Genomic DNA, 22,422 nt, shown 5'->3' with positions numbered 1-22,422 from the left:
GAGGTGCATTTTAAATAAAAGGACACATTCTACTCATGTAAAAACACGCTGATTCCATTTAGAAGGTGATTGGGCCGGATCCGCCCCCTGGGCCTTAGTTTGCCTACCTATGATCTAGAAGTCTAGCAATCTTAGAACTTGAGACATGACTTGCTCAAAGCTATGGCTTTGGTGGTTCTCCCATCATATCGAGTGAATAGCAGGATCTATTGCAGTGTTAATGCTGCAAATCTTTCTTCTTACGCTAACATGGACTATATAAAAATAAACCTTATATCACAGAAGCGCCATAAGTTTCCAGTGACCTTTACTTCAAGGAAACCAAGGGATGTACTGAACATCCTGAAACATCTTACTCCTTGTAATGCATGTAGAGTGGTACTTCGGGTTACAGACTCTGCTAACCCGGAGGTAGTACCTCAGGTTAAGAACTTTGCTTCAGGGTGAGAACAGAAATTGCGTGGCGGCGGCAACAGGAGGCCCCATTAGCTAAAGTGATACCTCAGGTTAAGAACGGTTTCAGGTTAAGAATGGACCTTCGGAACGAATTAAGTTCATAACCAGAGGTATCACTGTAACAATATTTTGGAAAATAATCACAGCACTTCGCTGTGACTTAACACAGAAAATAGTTCTTAAGATTTTGGGACTTAAACTAATGCCTGAAATGACTCTTAGAAGATTTAGCGACTAAGAGCAATGGACATCTTCATTATGAATGTTAACCTAAAATGCAGTTCAGTAGTAAGCCTTTTTACTTATTGTTGAATTTAAAATAAACATTCATTGGCCTAGGTTGTCATAGAGTAGGTTGAGTAATTACTTACTGTACATCTAACAGACATATTTGCAATCGGACGACATACATTATTTATAATGTAAAAGACTTATTTAGAGGAAACACAGAGATGGTGGATCAAGGCATGTTTAGTTGTGCTGCACAAAAACCAGAATGCTTCTCCATCAGTGGAGGGAGATCAGCTATATTTATAGGTTGTGTGAATTTTTTTCATTCTTTGCTAACTAAAATCAGTTTAACAGGCATCATCTAGAGAAATATGTAAATTAATAATTACTTCATGCATTATTCAGTGAAAAGCTTATTTTGTATCATTGATAGCTCTTATCTTATATAAAGATATGCTAATGGATTTAATTAAAATAATTATACTGAATAATGTACCCTGAACTTTACCCTAAAGTAGTTCATATTAATCACCATCCACAGCTATATTTTTAGTCACAAAGACAATTATAAATTTGATGGTTAATGGATAACAAAAACTTAGAAAATGATTAAGTTACTCTAGACATGGCTGCCTTGGCTCTGGTGGGGCACTGTTTCCTGCCATGGAGATATAGGTATAATATGGGTATATTGAATATAATTAGACCTAGGCTCCATCTCATACAAAAGAAAAGACAAGTTAGCCTAACTCAGATTGGACCTCAACATGCAAGCAAAATATAGATCATGGTAACAAGATGATAATCACACTGTGCACCGTCTCTTACTGGTAAAGCTACACTTGCACCCAACACACACTGCAGAATATAGAAAGGTACAAGATTGTACTGCTAAGGGATCAAGGACTCATCCTCCAAGAAACTACATACAACTCGGCAAGAAGGCAGGAAATAGGCATCTAGGAAAGTTTGCTCACAAAGGAAGCTGAAAAGTAAATATAAAAGGAGAGCCACATCTTTTGCAGTAATAATAGAGCAAAAATAGAGCCTGCCTTCCTTAGCTGTCAATATTATGAATGTCAAATACTGGGTACTGTGAAGTTAGAGAATCTCAACTGCATATGAGACTCTGAGGGAGCCTGACTTGCCATCCACAATGCATACATTAGATCAAGTCCCTTCTTTCCACAGACATGTTGCATAGGAGATCAATATGGGGTTGTCTGCTAGTGGTGCAGAAAAGGTTACTTTGTTCCATGGTTGCAGTATGAGAACACTGTACAAAACACCATAAAGATCTATTTTTATAACGTTTATTTGCTGTCACAAATGTGTGTTAGGTGTTGTATAATATGGTGTATAATATTTTCCCTGATTGTTTAGACTGAGTCTACTGATGCTAAAGGATACAGAAGGAAGAAGATGGGGACTGACAAGAGTATTTAAGGATAAGAGATGGTGAGGTGTGGAAATAGAGTCAAGGCATAGGTTCAGGAAGGCCTATCCTGAAGGAAGTAGTAGCCTGGTAAATATATGGGAGGAGACATTTTCGAAGTATAGGAACCAGGATGGCAGAATGTGCACAACTGAAGATACAGTGGTGCCCCGCTAGACGAAAATAATTCGTTCTACAAATCTTTTCGTCTAGCAGTTTTTTCGTCTAGCGAAGCGGCAATGCAAACCGTGGTTTTCGCTAGACGGGAAATTTTTTTTTTCCCGTCTTGCGAGGCAGCCCCATAGACAATTTCGTCTTGCGGGGCAGCCTTCCGCTACACGAATGCTTTCGTCTAGTGAGTTTTTCGTCTAGCGAGGCATTCGTCTAGCGAGGCATTCGTCTAGCGGGGCAGCACTGTACGACGCTAGCAGATCGACTTAAATGGAAAGAGGAAGAAAGAGAATAGTGGAAGAGGAGAGTAAAAGAGAAGAGACAGTTTGGGAATCTTACACATAAACTTTACTCGCTTTATATTAGTCCAGAGATCAAAAGAGAAGGTAATGGAGTAAGTGATCTTGGCAAATTGACTGACGGGTGAAAGCATTGCTGAAAAGAAGGGTACTAGAGTGACCATGTCTCAGAGAAGTGCCAGGCTGAATCCTTGGTACCTTATTATTATTATTATTATTATTATTAATAATAATAATAAGTTTGGCAGGGCTTGATTTGAACTGTAGTCAAAAGAAACAGAGTGGACTTGAGGATGGATCAGTTGCCACTATTTGCTGGCTCTGTGTGCTGATTACAGTGTTACTCTTCATTTTGGGAACAAGTTCCATATTAATTTTAGTCTTTTGTTGCTTGGCTGCAAATTTGGTAGATTCATATATTAAGAGAAATGAACTAACTTTGAGAAAGTAAGAGCCAATAAGTTCCCAGTTCAAATTTTGTTTCACTCATGATCTCAATTAATCAAATAATTGTATCCCATCTTTGTGAGCCTCACTGCTTGTAAGAGTTACAATTGTTATTGTAAAAGTTATTGAGATATCATGAAGCAGTTTGCAGTATTAAAATGCTATAGAGGTAAGGTTTTTTATGTTAGTGGTAATATTGGCTTTTATTTTTTATTTTATTCAACATTAAGTTGAGTTGCACAGGATTTCAGTTTAGCATTAAATTTCAAATCAAATCGTTTATTGCTTAGCTAACAGTCACCACATTTACCATTAAATTGTACATTTATTCTTTTCAATTTTAGGGAGCTGCACTTAAATATTTGCCAACTATTGTGAATGATGTGAAACTTGTTTTTGACCCCAAAGAACTTAGGTAAGAGTCAAAATGTTTGCTATGCTTTTAGCTTTTATTCCTTGATATATAATTTTTTAAATTGTTTTTGTATGTGTGTAAAGACTATATATGATTGGTATTTTATTGCTGCAGTAGAAATCTGGCACCCAAAATTATTAACTATAATCAGTTGTTATATATTATAGTTCCTGAAGGCATACGGAGCAAACATATTTCACTTTTAGTATAAATATTTTTTTCAGATAAATGTTGTTGACCTTCATAGGTTAGATTATACAATGAGTGTCAAAGATTTAAAAAAATGTTGAGCCATCAGAATCTTTAATCTTTTTTGGTTATGTACCACATTTTTGACTGTAATCATATGCACATTTACTTGGGACTAAACCCTGTTAAGCTCAGCAGGACTTCTGAGTAAATGTGCATCGGTTTTGCACTAGTATGCATATATTTTTCAGTTCAAATGTACTGATGTTTATTTTAATTATTACTTTCTCTTTATCAAGAACGTCTCAGAGCAGATTCTAATATTGCTATTAAGTTTAACAATTCTTACTGTTTCAATATGCAAGTCTAAATGACTTCTATGAAAATAACTTTTATTTTATTTTATTGGTGTGGGCATTATAACCATAAATGGGTAGAACTAGGAGAGCCCCAAATGGAGTATGTAAATGATTCCAAAACAGTGCACCGGGGTGGGGTGGATAAGAACCATCAAAGCTTGCTTTTTAAAATAAAATAAAAAACCCAAATAATTCCCAGGGTGAGATTAATATTTACTTTTTGTCCTGTGCTTGCTTACTCAGAAGTAATTCCCACTAACTTCACTTGCCCTTACTCCTAGGCAAGGTTATGGCCTCAATGTGTCTGTGTGCATGCACATACAAGTGTGTGTTGCAACTTACACACTTGCCTGGGAGTAAGGCCCAGTGAACTCGACGAGTCTTACTTCTGAGTAGACAAGAATATGATGTTACTTCGAGGAATTTATTTATTTACAATCAAGTGGTGTATACATTTTATCACATAAATAAATACTAGTAGGAGCCAAGATCTTCATGTGAATCAATCAGTTGACCTACAGAAACCTTTATTTGCACTGGACTTTTGAAGAGATTATGGGGCAGGGTTGGAGAAGGGATCAAAAGGAGGAATTCCTGTATGGCAGTTGTGTTGGCCGAGAAGGGTGTTTCAGTCCTTCTGGGCGTAAGACTCCAATCAGATTTGAAGGGAAATGAAGAGCTATAACTAGCCTGTTGTTCTTACTTTGCTTTGCTACATAACTGGATAGGAAGACTGTGTGACATGTAAGTGATGAGGTCTCCAGGTCAGAAAAGTTATTTGCCATGGAATTCTTCTTTACACAAGTGAGGGTCTAAAGGGTCATGTTAGACCGCAGTTCAAGGTTGTTATTGTATATTAGCATACTTGCTTCCAGTTTGTTTTTAAGAGATGCTGGTATTATTGCCTTAAATTCCATGGTAACAACCTTAGAATCCAAGCAAGCTAGAAGGGTTAAAGCTGGGCATATCTTCATATTTTTACCTAAGTTTGTATTGATATTGCATTCAAAGTGAATAAGCAGGATTTGATTAATCACACCTTTTTAGTTAAGTCTGAAGTTTTCCTTTCAACCATGTAAAACAGACAGATACTGCAGCAATCTTAGGAACTGTCTTACCAGAATAAATGATTGCAGAAATTCTGAGATTTGTGAAGTATTCAGTTTCCAGGCTCATGAAGCCATATAAGAGCACCAAAATGTGTTTTGTGTTTTGAGCTGAGTCTTGCAAATTAATAAGGAGTCTGGAATAATATATTTATATCGGGAAAATGTTTTTTGTTTTTTAAAAAAGCTTATCAAAACTCTCAGATGCTTAAATTCACATTTGAAAAACATTTTACTGAAATTGTTAACTTCTTCATTCTGTTAATTTTCTTTTTGTTTCTCCCCCCCTCCCCCGCCCAGCAAGCTATTCACAGATTTTATACTGAATGTTCCAATGGGCCGTCTCACAATTCAGAAGCTATATTGCTTGATTGAAATAGTTCACAGTGACCTTTTCACTCAGCATGGTAAGGAAAAAAAATCACAGAATCTTTAAAGAATAATTAAATTGTCTCATTATTTGCTATCTGCCAATCTTTGTCAGGGCCAGCTATTCCTTACTGCAGATAGCAGTTGAGGTTGTAGCCAAGGATCCACAACCTTCATTGCAAGTGCAAATGTGTACAGTGGTACCTTGGGTTACAGACGCTTCAGGTTACAGACTCCGCTAACCCAGAAATAGTACCTCAGGTTAAGAACTTTGCTTCAGAATGAGAACAGAAATCGTGTGGTGGCGGCGCAGCAGGAGTGGGAAGCCCCATTAGCTAAAGTGGTACCTCAGGTTAAGAACAGTTTCAGGTTAAGAACGGACCTCCGGAATAAATTAAGTTCTTAACCCGAGGTACCACTGTATATATTTGTAGAGTAAAAGTTACAGAACTATCAGGTTGGTCCACATGTAAAGTGATGCTTACCTTGGCTGTCCTTAGGCTCCCATCCTTCTTCGCGTTTCCTACCTATTTCTTTGATCAGTTGTCTTATAGCCAAACTGGGCAAAGTATGGTTTGCCTTCAAATCCGACATGAAAACCATATTTGGGTTTGTGGCATCCCATAATTAAATTATACATTTAATTGCACACTACAAAGAAACCTTGGAGGAATGAAGTGGCATGTTTTCTAAACACTTCAGGGATAAAAGCTGCTCGGGCCAAGATAACGGGTCAGTATGCAGATGTATCCATAACCTAGTCTTCTGTTGTTAGATGAATGACGTTCTTGGATAAATATGGCCTTCTTTTGTATGATTGCTCCTTGTCCCTCTTGCCTTACAACATGGAGCAGGCAGGAATTGATTAGCTATGCCCTATTTGCAAGACGTGTGGTCTCAACAGCCCTTTCGGAAGTTACTGGTTTTAAAAATATTTATACTCATACCTATGTGCCTGATAGTAGGAGGCTGCCAGTGAAAAAAAGCAACACATAAAAGCCAGTGGTGATTTATGTAAATTTAGGATGGGACAAAAGATGGAAAATGTCCACTTCCCAGACATTTGATGTTGCTGCTGTAGCTGTTTTCAGCACTTGTCAGGCTGCTTCTGAAAATTCTCTGGACCTGGAAGATTGTAATAACTATTGGCTGCTTGTAAACATTCCCTTTCTGAGCAAGGTGCTGAAAGTAGGTGGTTGCTCTGCAACTCCAAGATCTTGTGGACAATTATCTACTTTCAATTCAATCTGGATTTAAGCTTAGTTTATGGTATGAAGCTGTTGCCCCAAGGAACGGCCTATGCCAGAAAAAACAGGGGAAGCACAAGCCTGCTAATCTTCTCTGTGGGTTTCAATATCATCAGCCAAACCACCACCCTTTTTTAAATTTACAAGCATATATTCCCTTGACTCTGTAGAAACCACTACCTTTATTTGGGCTAGCCCTTTTTGCTTCAAAACTCTGAGGTGCATGGCCACTTGAATTTGCTGTGAGAGGCAATGCCTGGTGATTCTTTTCAGTGTTCCTGGGGGGGGGGGGTACAGTGCTGCACGTAATGCCACACTTTGCTTGTGCAGTATGATTGCACTACACAGTCCAACAAATATTGTTCTTTTCCGTCAGTGACTCAAGCTGAGTTCTTGAGTACATTTCATTGAATTTAAGGTACATTGAGTCATGCATGCTTTCAGGCTGTTAGTGATTTTGAGGACCCATAAAACTATTTTTACAGTTTAATGAAATCCTACACTAGGTTTTGAGTTTCAACATTTTCCTTTTGTGTAAAAACATATATGGATAGCTAGCTATAGGTAAGAACAAACTGCCACTCTCTGACATAAGTTATGACAATGTAATAGTACAAAGCCCCTCTCTTTTTCTGTTTTTGTGCAATTCTTTCTTCCTATAATTTCTTGTTTATAGTACCACATATAAACTATGTGGAGGTAGATAGCGGAAGTTCAGTATTCACTGTGACCTGCCACAGTGAATATGGTTTTTTTATAAAGCTTATGATCATGTCAGCAAAGCTTCTGGATTTGTATTGACACCCCAAAATTACCAATGTAATAATAGTAATAATGAGCACATTTTGGTAATTGAGTGTTCAGAGAGATGAACGTGGTGGTTATATGAACAGAGGCTTTAATATGGATTACATACATGAAATATAGATTATTCCCACACCCTGTAGCTTGTATGTGTCTGGTTGTGGAAAAGGTCAAAATGGAACTAAGTGTCTGAAAGTTTCATAAAAGATTTTTCTTTTCTTCACTGTGGACTTTACTTAGAGGTGAAGTCAGCATATTTGAAAAATGAATCAAGTGGAGCTGGTGACCGGAACACAGGTTAGGACTGTGATAAATAGGCTTCCTTGATGTTGAAAGATGTGCAAGCCACAAATACTCCTACCAATGTCAGCTTAAAACTTTGTATTCTGCTTCGATGAAATACACTGTGGAATTATAAATGGCAGTATGTTTGTCTTCCAGTTTTAACAGAATTCTTAATTCTTTTAAAAATTGCATTTCAATTATGCTCAGATATTTAGGAAGATGCCTCAGTAAAAATACCTCCCTCCACTCCAAAAAAGAAAAGAAAAAAGGAACTTCAATCTAAAATGTTCATACTGGGAGGACCGCTTGGAATGATTTTATGATGATGATGATGATTATGAGTACGGTTTTATGGTATTGGAACCATGACAATATTTCCTGTATTTTGAATTTTCTAGATTATTTGTTGCATTCTTGGTGAGTTCTGGGCACAAGGCCTGTAGGGAAAAGAGGCAGTCTCCAGTCTGTGTTGAGCACAGAACATGCAGGACCTCAGATAGTTCCCATGGGCTCTACTAAGTCAGCTACAAGAGAAGCTGTATCTCTAGGGAACCAGACCTCAGGCCTGGTCAGCCTACATAAAGCTTCAAAAGGGTGGCAGGTTCCATCTCCCTGGAGGCACTGGTTGGCTTGTTAAATGGTTCCCACCTTATTTTGTAGTGTTTGGCTTTTACAAGGCAAAAGTTATTGCAGGGGACTCATCCAAAAATTTTTAGTAAGAGATTGGAAACAGAGTTGTGTCTTTCAGGTAGGAAGGCCCTGAATAAGGTACTGATGAAGTAGCCCGAACCTTGTCCTCATTGAGTCTTCAGTACACTTTGCAAAGTCCCTTGGTTGGTCAGTCATGACAATTCTATATTATGGAGATCTAGACCTATATTGGTAAAATGATAAATTGCCTTATCCTGTACTGTTCTGTGTTAGAAACCTTTATCCTAAATTTGCACTTAGGTTGAATCAATCGATTAATGGTCTCTAGTCAAGGTAGGCATATCTTAGAGCTCATCAGAATAATTCCCCGTAAGATCTCCTGCACCAGTTAAACATGCTCAGTCCCCCTGATTAAATTCTAATCTTTGTGTCTGCCTTTTAGCCTATGAGTAAGCATCCTATGTAGAGTGCTCACTCACTAGTGGATCCCAGTTGGATCCACTAGTCATCGTGGTGTGGCCTGAGGAAGTGGGTAGGCAGTACAGACATACCTCCATTTCCCATAGGCAAGGGTTTGTTCTCTGCAGGTTTCACCTCTTGTTAAGAGTTTGTTACAACACTGATAGTTGTTTTCTCTCTGCAGGTGTTCATTAGTTTAAACTGAAATGAAGTGGCCTTGGTTCCACCTAGCTTATTATGTGTCTGAATCTTTATTTGGCCATCAGGTTGCGACTAAGCAGATGCACATGGACAGTGTTTTCAGATTACTAAAAATCCAAGCATTTGAAAAGCACTTGTCCATAAAAGACTGGAGAACAAGCTCTTGCTGTTTTAATCCTCATTAAAAATGTTCATATATTTTAGCGTGCTCTTGATGGCAGAGGGAACATTCAACATGGTTCAGTGGGTCACACGTTTAACATGGCCAGCAAAATATTAGACCCCCTTAGAAGATGATGTTCATAAAGTGTTTTAAGTTCAGATTCATCAGAGTGCGTACATTTTGCTTTAACGTGACTGTGTTGCTCTGAACAGTTTTGCTTAGTTAATGGTGCCCTGCTGAGCATCTGTTTAAAAAAGATTAATACTTTATTCGTGCACATGTTCACCTGACATTAATCATCTTGGGTTAGATCTGTGCAGCAGAAGAGGAACAGATGCTGAAGTATTGTTGCTTGTGGTTATTGTCTCATACTTATGAGCTGTCTTCAGCCTTTGTATTGTGAACAAGTGCATAATCCTATAGGCAACAGATTTTTTTCAAGGTCACTCATTAATCATTGTAGTGACGTGCATATGACTACAGTTTGGGGATGTACCATTTCTTTATCACGATGTCTGGATAACCAAGCGAAGAGAGAAGACATGCAGGAAAAAATGGGGAGAGGGTTTGGAGAAGTACAAAAATCCTGCATTTCTAAATGGTTGCTTCTGATTCAGCTGACTTGTATTGCAGGCAAAACAATAGTTTTTGGCCTCAAAAACGCCAAACGGAAAAGAATATAAATACAGAAAATCATTTTTAACCATGGCATCCACAACAGTTTAAAAGCATTTTAGAAATTATTCCAAATGTAATTGCGCTATAATCACATCCTTTAGATAATTAACTGTTGGGCTGTAATGTGGAACAATGCAGGAAGTTATGTGGTTATAACTTGTGACACATTTGCAGTCCTGTTCAATGATTTAGTATCTGCAAATATAGACACATTAATCCATATTTTACACGTATGTTTTGCAAATATTAATTTGGGAAATTTTTACTAGAAATCATTCTGCACCATGGACGTAATTGCACTGGGCAAGATGACCAATTTAACCTTTCATCAGTGGGTGAAATTAACAAAAAATTGAAAAAAAAACACCCCATAATATCACATGAGCATTTAGGGGAATTAGCAATGATAATTTAATATGACTAAGATATTTATTTACTCAAAATGAAGTAAAAATGGCTTTGCAGCTTGAAACACAAATATATAACTATGAAAGAGACTACTCACCAGACCTTGCCTGGATCGTGCACTTTAAACACGTTTGGCTTCAGCTTGGAAATTTGTCATAAGCTTTGTGTTTTCAAGGTTAAGTACTTAATTACTTTTCCCCTGTTCAATATGCAGACTGTAGAGAGATTTTGCTGCCAATGATGACAGATCAGCTGAAGTACCATTTGGAACGGCAGGAAGACCTGGAAGCCTGTTGCCAATTGGTCAGCAACATCCTGGAAGTTCTTTACAGGAAAGATGTGGTTAGTAATTAAATGTGTATATTTAATACTGAAATCTTGAAAGTTTTTGATACTGCTGTGAGTGGGCATGACTGAAAGAAGTAGAGCTGCTTCTTGCCTTATGGTTCTATTTTAGAAGGGGAAAATCTAAAAGTTGCATTGTGACAAGTATTTCATTTTTATTATTTTATACATCACACAATTTATCAGTATGTAGGAGATCTGGAGCTGGTAAGTGGGATACAAGCACTTTAATTCTCTGTGCTGCTTGGGCACTTTGCAAAAGGAGGGCTCTGTGGGGCTTCTCTGCTGCATTTAAACACTACCCCTGAAGATTGCTAACAAACAATATTTAAACTACTGTCTTGGTAGGAGTCAGGTGATGCCGAGACTAGTTTCACCTGGTCCTATAAAGTTTTTGGCTCTGGTCTCCTCCTCAGTTTGACCAGTTCATCGCCCAGATGCAGACTGGGCTCTTACAAATAGTACCTACTTCTTTGCTCAGTGGTCTGACTGCATGGCTTCCTTGCATCCCAGCTCAGCTCAACTGCTGGATAGGCACTTGCTTACTTTCACATTGTCATCCCTGACACATTTGCATTCCTAAGAGGCATAAAAAGAAAACTCAATAAGAACCTCATCTAATAAAACAATGCCCAGGAGTTGAGCTTGCTTCTTGACTTCATTCCCAGTTTCTGTCAGTGTAGGAATGAATAACTTTGCAGTTTGGACTGCTGCATTGGGATCCATGCTGCACTGCAGGATGAGGCCTTTAGTGCTTTGTGTATACAGTCTTCTGAAGATGGCTTTGATTTTGTTTTATCAGCAAATAGGTTTGTTTGAACTCTGCGTGTGCTCATTTTAAAGTCTCACTATAGGATGTCTATCCACTCTTTCACTTCACATTCGAAAAGGGATAGCTGTTGGTAAATAAAAACAAAATTTCTTAGCCACAAGCATTATTTTACATATGGCGAAACTCAGAATGCTGGATGGGTAGTGTGAATTATTTATCAGGAATTTATAATGCACAGCAAAACTCCATGTTACTATCTTAAAACAATTTGTTTAGCATAGATGCCTGTTCAAACAGCCAAGTGAAAACAATGGGAACAGCAGTGTATTTTGAGAACTATGACCTGAGGATGATTTCCCTGTGAATTAAGCATAACAGTAACATGGAATGTTCTGAGTCACTGAATCAGTAGGATATGGCATATAGTTTACAGGGTTGGGATTTTTAAATAGTTATATATGTAAGTCCACGGGTGTGACTGTCGGTGCGTTTTTTTATTGTGTTATATTTCCAATGTTCCAAAATTCCCATTATGCAAAAAAAAAAAAAAAAAAAAATCTGAAAAGACTATTGTGCTTATTCAACTTGGAAGTTTTATATGTACCATATTGGCTCACTAGCTCATAAAGGTAGGGGACAATTGTCTTAAATCTACTCCGTACCATTCAATATGTTCAAGCTGCCCTGTAATACTGGTAAGTCTGATCACATTCTAGCATTCTGGGCTAAATGTGGCCTTGATGAACACAGTCCAACAGCAGGACTTAATCCCCTGCTCCCTCCCCCAAAAGGAGAGTTGAACTGAGGTATGCTTTGGGGGTACAAGCAATTACCTTGCTGTTTTCCTTACCTGCTGAGATAGCAAAGTTGAGGGCCTTCTGATTAGGAAGCTGTCAGGGATACCTGTTTAGAAGTCAAAGAAAGTAAAAGATGAGTTGGCTGAACTGAGACACTTTGAAGGGATTCTTTTGGGAAATGGTGGAGGGTATTTATTGGCAGAAGGTTTAATTATCAGGAGCAGCGAGGAAAGGGGCAGGATAAAAGAAGTTGTTATTATGGCGAATGAAGCTAATTCTGTGCCTTCTTAAACTGGGGGAGGCGAAAGACATGTGAAGAGGCAACCCTTACATTATGTTTCCTTTGTTGCAAATGTAATCATTTGTGGCCAAGCTGTTAAAATGTGTGTTTCAGAAAGAGGAGCTGTACATGGATGTACAGTACAGAAGAAATAATCTATTTGACTATATAGGGCAGAGGGGCCTTTTGAAAGGTTAAACTTTAGTCTGAAAATTTCATTGTCAGTTCATGCAGTCACTAGAGAAGCATATCAAACTAGACAGAGAATGTATGTTGATTCAAATATAAGCTTAAAAACTGGGCACATTACGCCAGTCTTTCTTGTTCCATTTGCCACAAGCAGAGGTTACTGGGTATTCATGCAACAAACAGTGGCTTTTTTCTTTTCTTTTTTTTACAAGTCACATTGTGAAGTAATTCTGACTGAATTGCTTTGTGGTATGTAATGGTTGAGAGTCACACTACTTAGCTGGCATGGCATATTTGATATGGCAAGGATCTTCCTGGACTGAAAACAAAGGAAGAACCCAAAGCCCCTCAAGTAGTTGTGTAGACCAGGGGACTTCTCCAAGCTTAAAGATAGGTGAAAATGTTGGAAGCAGGAATGCTTCTGAATACAAGTTGCTGCAAACCACTACAACTCCCATCATCCTTGACCACCAGTCCTGTTAGCTAGGGATGATGGGAGTTGTAGTCCCAAAACATCTGGAGGGCCAAGTTTGCCTATGCCTGCTTTAGATGCAAGGCCTTGTACGCAACCTTAATCAGTTTGTCTTTACAACAGTGTTGGAAAGTTTTATTGGACTTCTCATAGTGAACAGTAACTCAACAATTCAAATTAGTTCTTAATCTAAATTTTTTGACACTGATTCATACTGAGGATAAAAACGCACGGTATTCACAATTGCTGCTTTAAGGGTGCACAGTTTTTATAACAAACGTCTGGAGTAGCCTTAGGTTGGTTTTTCAATGATTTCCTTTAATTTCCTGCTCTGTTTTGGTTTATAGGGACCGACACAGCGGCATGTACAGATCATTATGGAGAAGCTACTGAGGACAGTAAACAGAACAGTCATATCAATGGGACGTGATTCAGAACTCATAGTAAGTGCCTATTGGCAAACTTCTAAAAATACTATGGCAGTTACTGTTCACAAAAGTGCATAATCCATTAGACATCTCTTCTGTGGAGTACTGCACAACGTTTATGCAAGATCCTTGTTTGATTGTGAACTAGCCCAGTTAATTTCATTGAATTTTCATTGAAGATTCCCATTTAAGGTATAGAATTGAAATATTTGACAGTGTGTGTGTGGGGGGGGGAGTTTTACATTTTCTTTGTGCTGTTGCTGTAAACTGTAGTTTGCAGTTTTAAAGTAGATCATTTCTAGAACTATGATCTAATAGACAAAGATGTGCTGCTGTTCTGTGTAAGACATTCTGTTGTGTTACTCTTTTTATGACAGAAGATGTCTCTTCTCACTTCAGCTGCATTTCTCTTTAAATGATGAAATTTTAAGCTCATTTCAGTGGTCTAAATATGCTTGGATATACACTAAAATGCTTTCATGATTAACTGGTTGCTTATTTATAAGCAACCTAGAGCAGCTATTTTAGTCCTTAACCAGTTTCTGTTGGCTGGGGAGAAGTGACTGAGTTTAAAACAACAAGTTGAATCCATGCTAGATAAAATGGAGGCAGCGTTGGTTAGTACAACTCTTGGAGCAGGAGTTATGGTTGCTCTAGGAGAAGCAGTATTTGTCTGCTTTGTCTCTGGAAAGCTGAAACCAGCAGTGGCCAAGATATGTTCATATCAGCTGCTTTTATTATGGAGGCTTGACCCTTTTCGGAGCAGAGAGAGACCTTGCCTCCACTTATATATGCTTTTGTAATTTCAAGGATTGATCTGTGTAATATACTTTATGTGGAGATGACCTTGAAAAGGACTTGGAATCTATAGCTAGTGCAGATGCCACAGCTGACAAATATAAGGATGGCTTGTTTCCCAACAAATACTCAAGTACTGTTGCAGCAGTCACACTTCTATGCCCTTTAAGATATTCCAGTTAAGTTTCTCCTGCATATATATTTTGCACTGTATCAGGCAAAGTTAGCAACAGCAGGGAGCAAGGCTTTTCCAGCAGTCTTTTGAGTCTCTGGAATGATGTCCTCTAGAGGAGGTGAGCAGAAGGTTCTCTGTTCTGTGGGTCCTACAAGATTTACCTATCCAACCCACAGGGCCTGGAATTGTCTGTAGGACAGATGGACAGAAAAAGACAAGAGTTTGCTGTATATGGTTGGTCAGACCTTTATTGTTTGTTGCCAGTGCTTATGTTGTAACTCACAAAAATAAACAATGTAAGAACAACTTAAACATATGCATTTTCAGAAATGTCAGCTGTCAAACATAAAATTTCCTTAATTATTTAAATTTTAAAAATTCCCTTGGCAGTTAACACTGTTTTGGACCAATATATGTAACTTTCTTCTTACAGGCTTATATATCCTGTTGCAACAGTTGGTCAGCAACCATCTAATTTTGAAATAATCTGATTGACATGGAAAATTATGAAAGGATTAGAGGAAAATTATGAAAGGATTAGATAAAGTTGCATATAGGGCATATTGTCAATGTCTTGAATCTGGCTTGATCCATGTGCACAAAGATGATCATTTGTTTTCCTGGTTAGAAAGCTAAGATGAGCAAGCACATGTATAATAGGAAAAAAAATTAATTCCTGCATATAAGCAGCTCTTTTATGGCCAGATTAATTTTAGCGTGACAAACTGAGGACGTATCCTTCAAATATATAAACAATTTTGTTTTGACATAATCAGGAAAAATACATTGTATATCTTACAATCAGAAGTATCCTGAGATGGTGCTACAGTCACAATTTGAGCCCAGTTTCTCTAAATTTTGGCCTGACATTAGCATTATGTTTTGTTTTGTTTTAAGTATAGAACCATAGATTTATAAATGTTTAAAGAAAAGATATATTCTCACTTCATTATTATAGGTGGCATTTTGAGGCTGGTATGATGAGGGAATGTTCTCAATTTTTTCTTAGTTGCTATATTTTTGTTGGTTTGTTTATATTTATTATATAAATTTAGTTTTATATTATTTTCATTCATTTTGAAGTAAACTTCCTTAAGCCTAGGAAAGGCAACTCATGAAAACATGTTACAGGTAGGTAGCCGTGTTGGTCTGCCATAGTCAAAACAAAATAAAAAGGGGTTCGGTGACTTCTGTTTCAGTGTATCTGAAGAAGTGCGCATGCACACGAAAGCTCATACCAAGAACAAACTTAGTTGGCCTCTAAGATGCTACTGGAAGGATTTTTTTTTTTTAATTTTGTCATGAAAACCTGTTTACTTAAATGAGATGCATTATGTAGATGTTTTCCTCTTTGGAGATGTCAGTAATGGGACAATGTACTAATCAATACAGCAAAGACAAAACGTTACAGCGGATAAAGTATTAAATGGTGGTTATTATTATTATTATTATTATTATTATTATTATTATTATTAGCTTTTTAGCTTGTTCCCCACACCCATAATATTATTTGTAGCTATAGGGGGGCAATATATTACCTGGCCTTGTAGTTACTGTCTTTCTTAAATGATCTGTTCTGATCTATTCTGAAAATTGGATGGTTTTCACAGTCCTTTTCTTTTATTGTCTGAAATCCAGTAAATTTATATTTGAACGCTGGCCAAACAAGTACATTGTATTAAAAATGAATATTGTGAACATGAAAATGGCATTATAAAAGCATTACATTTGAACATATTATAATTATTTAATGACTGCTGCCGGTACCAAGAATTTTTAAAGGGACACGTACTATTTAAGATTCACCGAATTTCTGAGAGAACTCATTCCAGTCAACCGAAGATGGTTCACTTTTATAGTGCCAATAAAGTAGTAAAACTGCACTACGAAGGTACTTTATTTTGCATCATCTTACCTTTCATGCATCAATGGCAGATTGAACTTTATGTGTTAATATTTATTTTTTAGTGTTTTTTTTTCTTTTTTCCATTTTGAAGGGTGGTCATCACCGAATTTGGATTTGACACTAAACTGGTACAGCATAATGTGGTGGTAAAATGGTTATGAAACTGAACGTCTAAATCCACAGTAGCTAGAATAGTACCTTTACACAAATGTGATTCACCTTGTACAGTCTCAAGAAAATTCAAATATAGAAAAATGAATAAGGAGAAGTCATGTTTTGCATCTGATATTTTATTTAAATTCTTCTCAAGAAGCTTTGTGACAGTTCTTAACATGGCTGAGGAGGAGGAAGCTTGGTTTATAGCACAATGCCAATTGGGGATTACTCTCAAGTTCCGTAGGGTTTACTCCTAGAAAAGTCTGCATTGGATCACACCCATAAAATGCCATATGAAACTTTGACCTTGCAACTATTTACTAACAAATAGGCCTTGCAGTTCTATATATGCTCACCTGGGAATAAGCCAGACTGAACTCAGTGAAGTCTCTCTCTTTTTTGAGTATATATTTATAGGATCACAATGTTAACGTTATCTGTGGAAAAGTAAACTATATGCAAAGCTGTAGGATAACATCAGATATATACTTCAAAGTGATACTGGTGAGATGCATTTTCAGATAATCATTGCCTTATTTTAAATTCACAGCTGACACTATTATTTTCACTCCCAGTGTCAGGCATTCCCTTTCTCCAATGAAAACCCTCATAATTCCAGTTCTGTGACAACTAGGGCAACAAATTATACACCTGGAAACAATTAGAAATGTAATGCTATAGAAGCCCAGACTTGATGGTGTCTTCACATCAGGGTTAGTACTTTCTCCTGTGAACATTCTTCATAACAAAAATAAATTAATCAACTAGAAGCATACTATTCAAAAGATGAGGCTGGGTATTCCCTGTATTTCAAGGTAATCTTTAGAAATGAAAAACAATAGAATCTTGAGGTATCTTGTAGAGAGCTTAAAGTGACAAAAAAAAAATCATAGGCGTATTGTGTATGAGTCATAAATGAGATTCAGTCTCTAGGGTGGACAAGCTCATAGGTATAGATGGGTCCAGGCAATCTCCCGAAAGCTTGTGCTCAATTGCATGACACCACATGTGAGATGACGGCTGATTCTGATAATTACTATTTATTAAATTTATACACTGTCCTTCATCTGAACATCACAGGACAGCTTACAACATGAAAACACAAAATATAGAACATAACAAACAAACAAACAAACAAACAAACAAACAAACACCTCCCCAAAGATTTAATTAAGAAGCAAAACATTCTATGAGCTTGCTTTTTCATAGTTGAATTCTTAATCTACATCTAGAGCATTTAGAACTTTGGGAAATCTTTTCTATGACCAGACACCTGCTTCAAGTTGCATTTAGGAAATTCTGGTCCTCACCAAACCCTGTGCTGCTCCATAATAAGAACATAAGAATGTGCTGTATCAGGCCAATGACCCATCTAGTCCAGCATCCTGTTCTCACAGTGGCCAGTTAGATGCCTGTGGGAAACCAGGGAGCAGAACATGAGCACAAGAGTACCCTTGCCTCGCAAGATTTCCAGCAACTGGTTTACTGCCTCCAGCTGTGGAGGTAGCGCAGAAGTGTAGCCATTGATAGCACTCTCCTCCTTGAATTTGTCTAGTCCTTTTTAAAAAAGCCATCCAAGTTGGTGGCCATCACTGCCTCCTTGGGGAAAATTTCCATTGTGTGACAATATGCTATGTGATGTTGGACAAGGAGTGGGCCATTGCCAGGTACAGCAGGGGTTCCCCACTTTAGTGTACGAACTGATCTTCACTATTACAGTGGGAGAACAAAAATGAGAAAGGTAAGAGACTGGAAGCTCAGTTTGCTGCTGCTTCTAAAATCCAAAGTTGTCCTTAAGAATTAAAACACACTTAGAACAGTGTAGTTTGAATGGTGCTATTTGCTCCTCCAGATACAGAAAATTTGATCCTAGGATAGAAGTGGTGCATGTAGCATTTACTTACTCAAAAAGACATGCATAATTCAAATGATTTGTTAAGAAATGTTAAATTATTAACCATTGTGCCTTTTAAACTTACTGTTGTGCAAATTGAGAGGTAATGTTAAAAGGGCGGAGGGGAAAGGTCCAAAAGAATAGGCAGCATATTCAACCCACAAAATTCAGTATTTACCATCACATTATTCCTTGGAAACCATAAGGGCTATAAAGTTACAAAAAGGAGTAGAAAATTGGTTTTGTAAGGTTCTAAGGATAGCCCACGGAGGAAGAAGCAGGATGCAGAGGAAGGAAGGCACTTGGGCACACAATGTCTTTGGCGAATTTTGTCGCAAAATCTCGACAGAAATGTGTTCAACATATTGCAAGGGTGCTTTCTGATAACTTTCCCTTCACAGACAATTGCAGCTATTTTGCGATAAATTGATGATTATACTTGTATAATTGTTCAAACCATTGCATCTTAGTGCTATGAATGAGGGAACTGACAGTGGAAGGCAAATTGGCTTATCACAAGTTAAAACTATTAAGTGGAATAGAAATTTATTCAAATTGCACAGTATTGATGCTGTATAAACCAGCCGTGATGGACTGCTGGATATGCCCTTCTATTTGTTCATATTTATTTTATGTTAAAATGAAAGTTATGGGAAACAAGCTTTAAAAACACTTACTTGGAACCTGAAATTAAATAAAATTTATAAGCTATTGTTTTTCTTTAGGTTTGGATAGACATTTTATGAGTTGGGATGAATTTTGCCCCTCTATGAATGGGAGGACTCATTGCATTCACAGAAATAACTAGGGTTTAATGAGTTTTTTTCACCAATTCTAACTTCTCCCTCCAGCCTGCCAGTGCAACTTCTTGTGCTGCTCCTTAGGGTCTCTATCTCTGCAGTGAATCTTGTCAAGTGACATAGTGGGAAAGAGCATTCAGCAAAAGTCACCAACTTGCTTCCCTCCCTCCCTCCGGAATGAAACAGGACTCTGGTTGCTTTTATCCTATATATGGTTCTGCTCCTCTTACCCTCACAAAAATATTGTGAGGAAGGTTTGGCTGAGAAAGCAAATGGTGAGCTTTCATGGCTTTGCAGAAATTTGATCCAAAGTCTTAGTCACACTATTCCAAACATGGCAATGGATCTATTCCCAACCAAATCATACTTCCTGCCATCACTGTACTTTTTATTCTAGACTTCATAATTTATGAATATCTGTCATGCTGCTTCATGTGGGGGAAAATATAATAATATGGATCTCTATTAGCTGGGATGTAGTCTCAGTCTGTTCATTTAATCAGTTTTTAATTGAGCCTTGTGAAGTTATAGCCTCAAGAATGAGGTCTACAGTCTACAGTCCTAAATGCTTTTTCTAATTTACAGGCAAAATTACTTATGCTAAATATTGTATTGGCTGTATTTGTCCCCCTCCCCTCCCTTTTTTCTGTATAGCATCTTTAGCTGTTTGCTGCATATGTGCATTTTTTTGTACTCCTCTTTTCTGTTGAATACAGCCAGAAAAGAATGTGCTGATAGCCAGGAACCAGCATGGCTTTATCAAAAATTAGTCATGTCAAACAAATCTTATCTCTCTCTCTCATATATATATATATATATATATAGAGAGAGAGAGAGAGAGAGAGAGAGAGAGAGAGTGTTACTAGTTTGGTAGATCATGGGAATGTTGTAGACATAGTATGTCTTGATTTCAGAAGAACATTTGACAGTTTCCCATGATATCCTTGTTGACAAACTCATAAAATGTAACCTGTGTGATACTGTTGCTAGATGGATCCATAGATGTGAAAAGCTTTTAGGTATTTCATTTGATCATAAGCAGAACATGAACCACAGAACATAGGAAGCTGCCTTATACGTAGGTAGCCAGACTATTGATCCATTAACTTAGTATTCTCTATACTGACCATCAGTTTCTCTTCAGGGTTTCAGACATTCCTACCTTTACCTGGAGATGCCAGGGATTAAATCTGGGACCTTTTACGTACAAAACAGATGCTGCACCCACTAAACTATGCTCTTCTCAAAATTTTAGGTTGCATTAACAGAAACATATTGTCCAGATCATGAGAAGTACTGATCAGTCCATGTGTGTTGAGTTCTGGCATCACATTGACCAACTGGAACATATCCAGAACATGCCAATCAGGATGGTGGGTGTTCCAGAGCCAAGTTTTATCAGGAAGGGTTGTTAGAATTGGATATATTTAACTTGGAGAAGAGAAAGTCCTGGAAGTATCTGAAGTAGTCTTGAAGTATTTGAAGCATTGTGCAGAAGATAAAGCAACCTTGTTCTTTGTTGTTCCAGATTGTAGGGTTAGAACCAATGGGTAGAAATTGCAGGGAAGCAGATTCTGGCTAAACATTAGGAGGAATTTCCTACTGGGAAGAGCTGTTGAGCAGTGCAACAGACTATCTCAGGATGGAGGTATTTTATACAGCTGGTCAGGGGTAGTTGCATTCTGCATTGCACACCCTGCACTGTTAAAAGTGTTGGTCTAGTGACTTCCCAGATTCCTTCCAGCTCTGTGATTGTATGTGCATATCAAAATGATGGTAAGAATACATTGTTAGCTGATTTGTACAAGACAACAAACCTTTCAAGATTTGTTTTGATACTACAATTTGCTTATGCATGCTTTACACTGATTTTGAAGGGAAAGGTATTTCCTTTAATCAATGCAATGTTAGTAATGATTGAAGGTTCATTTACATGGCTTATCAGCTACTGCAGGTTACAAGACAGGATTTTTTTCTTAAGTTATTGTGTAACTTCTACTAGGACAATAAATTAAATTGGGATGGTCATCTAGTCAAATCCCAACTGAAAACTCTATCCTGTCATTGAAAACATTTGCAGGTTGGTTCCCATCTAGTTTTTACTTATACTCCCAATGCTTTATGGATTTTACAGCCACTCACCCTTTTGATTTTACAGCTCAGAGGCTCTTGTCTAAAATGTAACCTGATAATGTTTGTGTGTGTGGTCCCCCCCCCTTTCTGTGATCAGTATATTTGGTTAACCATTCTTATCTAAGTAATATCCTTTGGAAAATATTTTTATTGTGAAGCTGTCGCTATAATCTCTAGTACTTTTAGCATGTCTTCTTCACGTTTGTCTTCTAAATTTATTATTATCATATTAGTCCCCACACTACCAATCTATCAGGTTTTTTTTGGGGGGGGTCTTGATAATGGGGAGAGAACTTGGGCCTGACCTGGGCTTAGGGTTTCCTTCAGCCAAAGGCTCTCCTTGGTTCTAGGATTGGATGCCATAACCAAGAAAATGCTCAGTGAAGCTGCAAGAGACCAGTCTCCTTCCTAGTAGGCTATCGTGGGACAATGTGGTCAAATCTGTAGTGTTAAGAGCAACTGAAGAGAAAAAGGAGGAATCCAGCAGCAGGAAATAAATGGGGTTGTGAGACTGCCACTGTTTCTCCCCCTTAAGAAACTTGCTGCCCCAGCAAATCACTGCCAATTGCCCACCCTTCCATAGCTGCCACCCTTCTCCCTGAGGAAAATCTTGACTGCTGTCTGCTATGGGTCTCTGCTAGCATTTTTTGTCAGCCATTTTGGTTCATCTAGCTTGACCCTAAGAGTAGCCGAACAGGTAAGCTGGAAACAGAACAGGATGTTGAAAAGTACTCTTCCACGCTGCAAGCTTCCTGTATACGTAAAAAGAAAGCAATTTCCTACATACTTACCTGCCTCAAGGGTCCTCACCCCTGAAGATTGATTTTGCATGGAGGCTGAGGATACAGGCAACCAGGGAACCTACAAGGGCAGTGAAGACTGGCTGTCATTGTTAGGGGAGCTG

The 22,422-nt window shown here is 37.8% G+C and overlaps 1 protein-coding gene across 2 annotated transcripts in view; it reads left to right on the top strand.

Annotated features, from left to right (window-relative positions):
- Nucleotides 1-22,422, top strand: part of DOCK1 (dedicator of cytokinesis 1) — a 355,108-nt gene that overhangs the window by 97,533 nt on the left and 235,153 nt on the right. For both annotated transcript variants that reach the window (XM_033149416.1, XM_033149417.1), the window contains exons 24-27: nt 3,384-3,454; nt 5,409-5,515; nt 10,588-10,715; nt 13,576-13,671. In XM_033149416.1, the coding sequence (XP_033005307.1) occupies nt 3,384-3,454; nt 5,409-5,515; nt 10,588-10,715; nt 13,576-13,671 (402 nt within the window). The remainder of the gene's footprint in view (nt 1-3,383; nt 3,455-5,408; nt 5,516-10,587; nt 10,716-13,575; nt 13,672-22,422) is intronic.

The sequence above is a fragment of the Lacerta agilis genome, chromosome 5, assembly GCF_009819535.1.
Source record: "Lacerta agilis isolate rLacAgi1 chromosome 5, rLacAgi1.pri, whole genome shotgun sequence".
Classification (NCBI taxonomy): Eukaryota; Metazoa; Chordata; class Lepidosauria; order Squamata; family Lacertidae; genus Lacerta; species Lacerta agilis.
This window is presented reverse-complemented; position numbering and strand designations above follow the sequence as displayed.